We start from the raw sequence: 10,868 nt of genomic DNA on the forward strand, positions 1-10,868 counted from the left end.
GGTGTAGATCGATACACAGTCTGCACCCACCACAACAACAACAATCATGAGTATGATATGTGATTACTGCAGGGGGACCTCAGATATGGAGGATACAGGCCTGACTAATGCAATGTTTACGATGATGCAAACTGCTGTAAAGCATGAAGGCTGTTGCTGGTATTGCCCTGACTGCGTAGTCAAGGTGAATGAGGCAATTGCAAACCATAGGGGAACGAGTTCCCTAGGGACGAAAATAGATGAAGCTGGAGCCTTGCTGGTTGCCAAACTAGAACAAGTTGGGAAAGAGATCCTTGCTAAGACTGAGGAAGTAGCTGACAGAATGAAGGTGGTTGCTAAGAGGAGTTATGCTGAGGCATTAGCAGGGCCACGGGAATGTGGCGGAGAGTAATGCAGGATCAGAACAGTTTCTACAGCAGCTTGGGACTCTGAAGAAGTGTGTCGAAGAAATGATAATTAAAGGACCTATTGTTAGGGGAGAGGAGGAACAACGGGAACATTTCCAGCGCAGGAGCAATGTAATAGTTTTTGGAGTCCCTGAGAGCCAGGGAGAGGGAACTGAGAGTAAGATAACACAGGATAAGATGCAGTTTAAGAATATTTGTACAGAGGTTCTGAAGATGCCATCAACCCTTCAGGATGTGAGGAGGCTGGGACAAAAGCAAGGGGACAAGCCTCGCCCCCTCAGGATCACACTAGTGAGTGAGGAGAAGAAATCGGAGGTTATTAGGCAGGCAAAAAACTTAGCAAGGAGCGTGGCATTTCGGAGTGTATTCATTCACCCAGATCGCACGGTAATGCAGAGGGAACAGCACAGAAAGCTCCTGCAGGGCTTGAAGCAGATAAGGGAGGAGTCAAGGAGGAGCTGGGATGGGTGTACATGGGTTGAATTCAGGGAGAGGGTAGTGGAAGCAAGTGTGCCGACACAGGGCCGGGGGACAGTAGCGCACCCTTCACCCGCTCTACCCCTCGCCCGAGAGGTGGTACCAGCTTCGCCTATCAGCCGGGAGGAGGCGAGTGCCTTGTAAACAATGACATTTCTAACCACACCCTGCAAAATACAGTGTACTTAGCAAATGCTGCAGCTTCTGAGAATGGAGGGGGGGGTTACTATTAAGAGCAGAGACGTTACCGAGAACTACTTCTGGCTTGAATGTCATGTACACTAATACTGACACGTTCCTTGATAAGAGAGAGGAGTTTGAAACACTACTGAAGGTACACCAACCAGATATTGTAGGAGTTGCAGAACTGTTGTACAAGAACAGGAGAATAGACCCAGAGGAATGTGAGTTCAGTATTGCTGGATATGACTAATTTACGAACTTTCTCAAGAAACTTGCAAGAAGGGTGTGGTTATCTATGCTAGGCAAGACCTTAGAGCCAGCCAGGCGAGGATACAGGGAGAGGATGTTTTTGAAGAATCCAAGTGGTGTAAAATTAAATTAAAGGGAGGGGACTTACTTATCGTCGGGTGTATCTACAGATCCCCAAACTGTGGCCCACTATATCAAAAGAACTTAAGAGCCTTAATAGACAATGCGACGATGCTCAACCCTAGCCACCTCCTTATCATGGGGGACTTTAACTATGGCGACATTGACTGGAGACACGAACTCATCCCAAATGACTTGAATAACCTTGCTACTCTTTTTGTAGAAACTCTGAGAGATAATTTTCTGTTCCAACATGTTAGAGACCCGACACATTACAGAGGGGAGCAAACACCCAACCCACTAGACCTCATCATAACAAACGAGAAGGGTATGGTGGCCAAACTGGAACACCTTGCCCCAGTTGGCACCAGTCACCATATAGTGTTGTCATTCAGATTTAACTATTACCTAGTTCAAGATAAGGCCAGGCCAAGGTGCAAATATTACAAGGGAAATTACAACGGGATGAGGGAAGAGACGAGGGCTATCAACTGGCCTGATTCATTGAGGCACAAGAATGCAGACACTACGCTGAATATCATAACTAGTAGAGTGACCCATTTGATCGATAAATATATACCCAAGACCAAACCCAGTGCCTCTAGGAATATGAGGGGATCCCTACACATGAACCATGCGGCGGTTGACAAAGTTAAGAAGAAAACCCAGAAATTCAAGACGTGGGTTGGGTCAAACGATGAGCAGGACAGGAGGATGTATGCAAGAGCCAGAAACCAAGCAAAGATAGAGTGTAGAAAGGTTGAAAAGGAGTTCCAGAGGCTGGTTGCAAGCGAGGTCAAGTCAAGCCCAAAGGCGTTTTACCGCTATGCAAAGTCGAAATTAAAAATGCGAGTAGGAGTACCAGACCTGAGGCTTGAAGATGGTAGTTATGCAGATTCTGACCAGGATAAAGCTAAAGCATTGAACAGCTTCAGCTTCTTTTCCTCGGTGTTCACAAGAGAGGATGCGATTAACCTTCCTGCTTTTGAGGACAGACGGTTCGACACAGCACTGACCCACATTGTGTTCACAGAAGAGAGTATTAGAAATAAACTGTCAAAGCTAAAGGTCCATAAGAGTTCCAGCCCTGACATGGTGCATCCTAGAGTGCTAGAGAGTTGTGCAATGAGCTTGCCGAGCCCCTGAAGGTCCTCTTTTGTAAATGCCTGGATGAACAAAAGGTCCCCAGTAAATGGAAAGTGGCTTATGTGAGTCTTATCTTCAAGAAGGGCGATCGTCGCTCCACGAACAACTATAGACCGGTGAGCCTGACCAGCATAATATGTAAAGTACTTGAGAGTATTATCAGAGATGCCGCAATGAAACATCTACTATGAAACACCCTTGTAAAGGATTGCCAACATGGTTTTATGCCGGGGTGCTTGTAAAGGATTGCCAACACGATTTTATGCCGGGGCGCTCCTGCTTAATAGAATTGCTCAAGATATTGGATATTTTGACCCATATTCTGGAACGGGGTGGTAATATCGACAATATTTACCTAGATTTTGCCAAGGCTTTCGACAGTGTACCCCACGAAAGGCTGAAATCAAACCTGGAAGGGTAGGGAATTCTGGGAAATGTCCTAGTGTGGATAGAAGACTTTCTACATGGCCGAAAGCAGTGTGTGGTGAGTAATGGCACGAAATCATCATCCGTACCTGTCACAAGCGGGGTACCACAGGGCAGTGTATTGGGCCCGCTGTTGTTTGTTTGTTTCTTAAATGACATGCCTGACGTTGTATACTCCTCCATACAAATGTTTGCCGATGATGTCAAGTTATTTCGGGAAATCAAGAACCAAGCGGATTGTGAAGAGCTGCAGAAGGACCTCTGTGGGCTCCAAGAATGGTCAAAGAAATGGCTGCTGAGATTCAATGTCACGAAGCGTTAGAGGATGCACCTGGTGCGTACCAACGGTAAGGAGGCGTATCATATGTCCCAACTGGATGAAGAAACTGCACTATTTGAGACAATGTGAGAAGGACCTACGTGTGTATGTTGACAATGAGCTGAAGTTCTCGGGCCATTGCACGAAGAAGGTAAATCAGGCAAATAAATTATTGGGTCTTATAAGAAGGTCGTTCAGATATCTAAACGGTCCATCCCTCGTAACGATTTTGAAGAGTGAAGTGCTTCCCCATCTGGAGTACTGTCATCCCGTCTGGTCCCCGAGATATGCTAGGGACTGTCAGTTGGTTGAAAATGTTCCAAGGAGGGCCACCAGACTGGTGCCTACACTTCGGCACCTCAACTACCCTGAGGGATTGGCGCGCCTGAACTTGCCTAGCTTATACTACAGACGGGCAAGGGGTGACCTATGAGGTGTACAGTATAAGCATCTCAAGGGGCACTACTCAGTCGAGTTTCCTTATTTGGAGCTGTGGACGCTCGCCCCACACGGGGTCACAGCTCAAGATTGAAGAAGCCGCAAGTCCCGAAAACTGCGAGGGCAAACTTTTTCGGAGTGAAAGTTGTGAACTCTTGGAACAATTTACCAGAAAGTGTTGTGATGGCACTGAGTGTGAGCTCTTTCAAGACAAGACTTGACCAACACTGGAGCAGGTTCAGGTACATTCAGGAGCCGGTGCATGCCCAGTACTTGCCAACAGTGCGTAACAGAGACTGGACCGATCGCCCAAACGGCTAACGAGCCGATCATTTGGTGAAGAGGATAAAAGAAAAGGAAAAGTAATTTGAGACGTGACTGATTGCCAAAGCGCCTAATTAGCCGATCAGTGGTGAAGAGGATAAAAGAAAAAAAAGATTTAAAAGTTTAATATTTAAGAATAGAAGCCCGGGTTAAGGATCCGAGTTAAGAAACTTCAATAGAATAAAAATTCTTTGATTTATCAAGAACATCCCAAAAATGGGGGAGAAAATATATTGTTGCCAACTACCCATGCTTCATTTCGTGTTTGTCTGGCGGTTAGGGTGGTGAGTGGCAGATTACAGAGAGGAAAGCGCCAGAAGTCTTTTTTTTTTCCTTGTGCTTTATCCACTTTGGTCGTACTCCCCTCATATATGAACACACACATAATGTACACAACTGTATTGTACATTGATAAACAACAAAGTTATTTTTTGATGACATAGTTTATGAGTGAAGTGCCATTTCCTTTTATGTTTGTATAATATATGCTTTAATGTTTTCCATTTGTAAATAAATTATTTGCTGACTTTCTTACTGAGGTACACATGAATTTTGCAATACTTTAATTATGCATTTACATACCATACTTTGATTAAATTACTAATAAAATATGACATTGAAAAACTATATTGCACAATAATAATAATAATACTGTAATTATTATTATAATAATAATAATAATAATAATAATGTATGTGCATTATTATATTTTTGTGTGTATGTAGACAGAAGTTGTATCTCTAACATTGCTCTTTGTTGAATGACTAAAGTTTAAGTTCATTTGCAGCTGGAGAACTCTGGTGACCCACTAGAATTCGAAAATGCTCAACCCCTCTCATATTGGACGTGTGTGTACTTCCTCATTGTCACCATGTCCACTGTGGGTTATGGTGACGTTTACTGTCATACTGTCTTTGGAAGAACTTTTCTAGTCTTCTTTCTTCTCGTCGGTTTGGTAAGTTTATTTCTTCACTTATAGCTATGTATATTTTTATTTTGATAGGAAGCTGGGGTGTCGAGGGGGCTTTGCAATTTCGTCAGTTCTTTCTCTATATAATGCTGGTTAATTAGTATTGTACAAGCAATTGTTCATTTCTTGTATACATGTGAGCTGTTTCTGGCACAGGGGATATAAAACAAAGTACAGCATATGTGTACAAGCTATAAACTTTTTGTCTTAGATATGGTCACAATCAAACGTTTTTTTTTCTAGCTTTGTGTATTTCATCATTTATGTATATATTTTGTTTTACATCCTTTTAATTGTTCTTTAATGATTTCCTGATCCTTATTCCACATGACCTAAATAAGGGGAAGGTCTGTTAAATCATGACCTTAATTATTTGGGAATGAACATCTTACAGGGAAGGGTATAATGCCCTTTGCCCCCCCCCCCTTGTTTTCCTCACCACCCCTCCCTCAGACACCCCAGCTCACCCTTTAAACTTGAACAAAACATTTCTAATGTGGGTGGGTTGAGCCCCGCCAGTCACACAGGTGTACTCCAGAATGTTAATCTTAGGAATGCTAATCAAGCTGTTAACTAATTATCATTTTAATGCAAAACTTTTGTTTTATCTTTGAAATAGGGTCAGTTGTTGATATTGCTATACAACAAACAGTTTCATTTATTTACAGTTTACAAGTGACTTGTTGAAGTTATTAATGCTAACTAACCGTTGGAATTGGCAGTGTTGATATGGGGACTCAGGATCACGTTTGCATAAACTCTAGTAGATAAAAAATAGTTTTCTTGTCTCTTTTGCACACAAATTAATTTATTTCCGTTGCTTTTTCTCTCTCGACCTCAATTTCTTCTGTTCATTGCTATCTGCTACGGGAATCACCTGTCACGGGCAGATGTCATCAGCTAGGGATTTGAGACCTTGCTGGTGCCGCTCGCCCTGTGTCACGCACCCCACCCGCCCGGGGCTCTCACAACGTACCCTCAACACACCCTGTGTAACAGGAATGTCACTATACACCATTCATGATGCATTGCAGTGTGTGTGCAGGTTTCCTGCAGCGGGGGCCCCGCCCGGGTGCTAACCCCCAACACTACTGCACACACCCCACTGTCTGCTGCTGCCACAAGCTCTGCTGCTAGTGCTCTAGTTTTCACCAATAATAGTCTTAGTAGTTTCTGATTAAAGTGTCACCAAAATGTTTAGTATTAAATTTACAAAGCTATTTTAATGCTCATGCTGATTTCGTATAATTTTCTGAAGTATATTTGGTTCGAATAAATGTGCAAGTGAAGTTGTTTGAATGCTTTATGATGTTGGCACATGATTGTGACGCTGTGGCTATAACACCCCGTAGTATGAGCTGATCATGTACTGGTGTCACTGCATATCTCTGGCACCAACCATGTATGTAGGTACCATTCTGTTGTTTGGGTTGCTCTGCTGTGGCTACTTTCATATGTAGCCATTTTAGTTAAAAGATTTTTTATCAGGGCTGCCAACTTTTCATGAGCTGTAAGATTAAGTTTTTGCAGTACAGTATATAGAACTGTATCACAATATAGGTGTAGGTGTGAAGTGTATATTTTTTAGCACTGGAGGTGTAATATGCTGATAAGGGGTCCAGGGACATGTGCCCATAGAATATTTTTTGAGAAATTTGTTGAAATGGTGGGATTTGTGTCTCTTTGGCACACAACAGTGATAGCATCACTTGATGTATTTTGCACAATTTTAAATTTCATAAACTGTACTTCTATATCTGATGCATGACTGTTTTATACACTTTAATCCTCCACTTGGGGGAAGCTCCATGGCACTTACTGTACTTTTAGTGTCATGTTACACCTTCATCTGCTTCAAAATCACATATAAAAGTTACACGGGTGAACTTCATTCTACTTTCCATGTTGCTTTTAATATCTATATATTCATTGAACCATATTATATTTGTTTTTCATTTCATGACTCAAAGGAAACTTAAAAGTGACTGGAGTAAAAAACTTAGTCATTCAATAATATTCCAGCACCTTTTCAATCTCAAATTGAATTATTTGGTCATCGCTTTTTAAAAAAATACATTTACTGCCTTTATAATCTAAAAGAGGCAACAAAAATGTTATCTGATTTGAGATTCTGGAATGTAGACTCATTTAATATATGCTTTTATGTATTATATATATAATGAAGATACCTAAGTAATACAGATTCCTACATTTCTTTGTGATCACAGGAAAATTTTGAGCTCATTTTCAAAATGTTCACAAATTAGTTAGACTTGGCACCCTCCATGTATTTGTATAATACACCAAAGCAGCACAGCAACACCACTGGGTGTGTGACAGTGACACAGATAAGTTCTTGTATCTGTCTCTGTTTTATCTGGAACTAAAGTAACAGTCTGGGTGAGCCTGACAGAGGCCACATTATAGATATTACTCAACCAAACAACTGGAATTTAGAATCAGCTCAAAATCGATAAGAGCCTGTTGGAACTGGCTGAAAAATGAATGAGACATTTTTGTCATAGCATGAAAGCGTGAGATTGGGACCAAATGCGTGAGTCTCATGGGCAGTGCGTGAGAGTTGGCAGCCCTGTAACATGGTGTTGATTCTCCCCTTGCCATCACTGAGATTTTGTTTTAGGGGAGGCTTACCAACCTCTTCTTGAGAATGTAGACCTCATAAACACCTACGGCTTTATTCTTGCAAAACACACACCAAGCTGGGTACAGTGTTGACCTATTTTATTTTCCTGTCTTATTTTTCTTTAATAAAATCTTTACCATATTATGTAAATTTTTATATACGTACACTGTATTTGCTTCTCAAACAATTTTTTTTACAGTATTAGTATTATAATTTTATTTTTTCTTAAAATTCATTATAAAAATCTGTTTGTTTATTTCCTTGTAAATTGGTATATTTCTTGAGCAATTGCCTAGGAGCACAAGACTTTAGTTATGTTTAACAAGAGGTTTGCACTATGCACCTAGATAACAGAAATCTTTCAGTTTCATAGTAACAATCCTCTTTCTTGCACAGGTTGAATATGTATCATGTTTAGTCTGATGGAAGGGTAGCCTGTCTCCTAGGTTAGTGAAGTAATTAATATCATTACCATCATAAGGTGTTTAGGAAATTTAGGTGTTACCTATTATGCCCAACACTAAGTGATTCTTTGACACACTTACAGCTTAATTTCTGATAAAAAGAAATATCAGAAAATGCAACTAGTTACCCTTTATGTCAATCCAGTCCCTTTTCTTCTCAATCATTCATGTATTTCAGCTATAAAATGAGTATAATTTTTTGTGGGTCTCCATGAAGTTATTACTGTGCATAACTTAAGTCTTGTGCTGTTATCTTTCAGTTTGCTCATTTTCGATAGTTAAATTCTGTCCTGCTTTTCATGGTCCCAGCTTCCCTTCTACCCTTTTGTGGGTGAAACAGCCACACTGCCTTCCTTTTCTTGCCATCCCCTTACTTTCGTGTGTGTATGTGTGAGCCTAGGTGCGCAAGTAACCATGTGGTGGGTCTGTGTCACCACGTAGCAGTAGAAACCAAGGTGGCACCAGCAGACTGCACCTCAGCCATGCTGGGGCTCAGAGTACCAGCGAGGGGCACACACCCATGAGTGATGCATAGATAAATGATATAAAGTAATGGGCGATCATTGATATTTGAGGTAAATGCCATAATATTTTAGAGATATTTTATTGGTGTGGATAATCAGCCTTGTGCTTTTGTAGGAGTGTGGGCTGCCCATATGATGCACGACACTGTGACAGGTGATTCCCCTGTGGCTTGTGAGGACCGAGTAACTACCAGCTTGGACGTGCACTGTCAATACTGCCATTTCTGTCTGCACGCTGGTAGTGGCGTGGCTGCCACACAGAGTGCTTGTCTGTGCCACACTCACACTACACCTTGGCCATTCCAAAGACACAGTCGGCCTGGCCTCCTTGGGCTGCCCTATCCACCCTGTCACTCTTGTCACCACTATTATACAAGTCAATGCAAATAATGATAGTGGTTGGAGTGACATTAGTGTGTGGGTGGTCCAACCTCTGCTACAAGTGCCTGCCCAGCCACCACCCTCATTACCATAGCTGGAGGTAATGCAGGAGGTTGCCTAGGTGGCAGGGTGACCCAACCTATGGTGATAGTACCATCTTTATCACCACTAATATTTTAAAAATAGTGGTAGGGATGGCACTGCAGTGCGGCAGGCCGATCCCTTATGCAAGTGCCACTCTGGCTGTCATCCTCAACTGCAATATGGATTTTATGGATGGTAGCAAGAGTGGCAGTGTGGTTGGTCGTTCCTGTTCCACTACCACCACATTTAACACCACACCAAACTGTGTGTGCCACTTACTGAGGGATAACACACACATGCACACTAAGAAAAAAGTTTAGGCCCTGGAATATATAGGGATCAAGACATAGGTATCTCTATTCTTTAAATGTTATTTTGACATTATTCTTCTCTAAAGAAATATTTTTGTAAATATTTATATATCTGAATTTAAGATTATTTTGACTATCTAAACATGGTTGCCAGATTTCTCTCGTAAGACTGATTTTCAAACGTGGCAACATGGCCTACATATCTCTCTCTGTGTTGCCGCTTGTCTGTCAGCCAGTACGACCTTGCCTTGCTCCTTCCTTACTGTCTGAGCCAGTCTTGTGCTTGTTGCCTGGCTCTCACCCAGCCTGCCCATGCTGCCCATGTCATTACCCTGTTAACACCCCATGAGTGGCCCTATTTTCTTCATTGCTATGAGATGTACTATTGGCATTGTTGAAGCTTGATCCTGTTACTGCCTTGGTAAGAGCTGCACTGCTTGATGGCATTTACTAGGTGTGGCATAACAAGTCTGATTGTATACCTGGGGTGTGGTTGCATTGTCGACAGTGCCAGGTGTTGCATTAGCCACAACCTGGAGGGTAGCACGTGTGGGTTTGGGTGGCCCCAGGTCGGCCATATCCAGTTTTGTTTTTGTGTGGTGCTTGGGGCTGGGCTGAGCCTGGATGCCCCTGCCCTCCTGCCTGCCTGGTGGCTCCCCTGGACGCCCTGGACACTCCTGGACGCACTGCACGTTACGTCCATCACTCACCTGCACCATCCACTGCCTCCCTGTCTTGACCCTAGCTGACCCTAGCTGTCAGTATAGAACCACTCAACTCATCATCTAGTACATTAAACTTACCCTATAATTATTTTGATATAAAAGCTCTTCCGGGTTTTGACAAGTTCCTCATGCATTGAGGTATAGGAATCAAGCAATCTTTTGTTTTATGAATTATTTTCAAATTCTTTATTTTCCTTTAGATCCATGAAAGGTATTTTAAAATTTAGTTTTTAAAGTCGTGTTCACTGCCAATTCCCATGTAGCCAGATGTGGATCAGTACGCAAATGGAAGAGGGAGAGAAGTTTACAGTAGGAGTTGAGAACAATCATTTTTGTCAGATTTTTCAGTAAAACCAGTACTGTGTGGAGCTGTTGTAACCAGGCAGAGTGGCCCACATGAGATGCCTTCTTGCCTGGCCATCTCAGCTTCAGTATCCTACATTTGTGGCTCCATTTGTTTTTTGTTACATTTGGATCACTAGTATGTAGATTATCAACTTTAGATTCTTTTTTGTCAAGTTGATGGTAATGCTTATGTTCAAATTATTTTCTTCACCATAATACCAGAGATGTGATTAATATCCCTCATGTATAAAGTTGCAGCCAGGTTGATCACTTTTTTTGCTGCCCCTGGTCCTTGGTGCTCCTGCTCCTGGTGCCTCATGGTGCCACACCA

The 10,868-nt window shown here is 42.2% G+C and overlaps 1 protein-coding gene across 33 annotated transcripts in view; it reads left to right on the top strand.

Annotated features, from left to right (window-relative positions):
• Positions 1-10,868, top strand: part of LOC121857774 (calcium-activated potassium channel slowpoke-like) — a 205,714-nt gene that overhangs the window by 22,677 nt on the left and 172,169 nt on the right. For all 33 annotated transcript variants that reach the window (XM_042353931.1, XM_042353932.1, XM_042353927.1 and 30 more), the window contains exon 4: positions 4,877-5,044. In XM_042353931.1, coding sequence (XP_042209865.1) covers positions 4,877-5,044 — 168 coding nt within the window. The remainder of the gene's footprint in view (positions 1-4,876; positions 5,045-10,868) is intronic.

Source organism: Homarus americanus, unplaced genomic scaffold, assembly GCF_018991925.1.
Source record: "Homarus americanus isolate GMGI-L3 unplaced genomic scaffold, GMGI_Hamer_2.0 scaffold16712, whole genome shotgun sequence".
NCBI lineage: Eukaryota > Metazoa > Arthropoda > Malacostraca > Decapoda > Nephropidae > Homarus > Homarus americanus.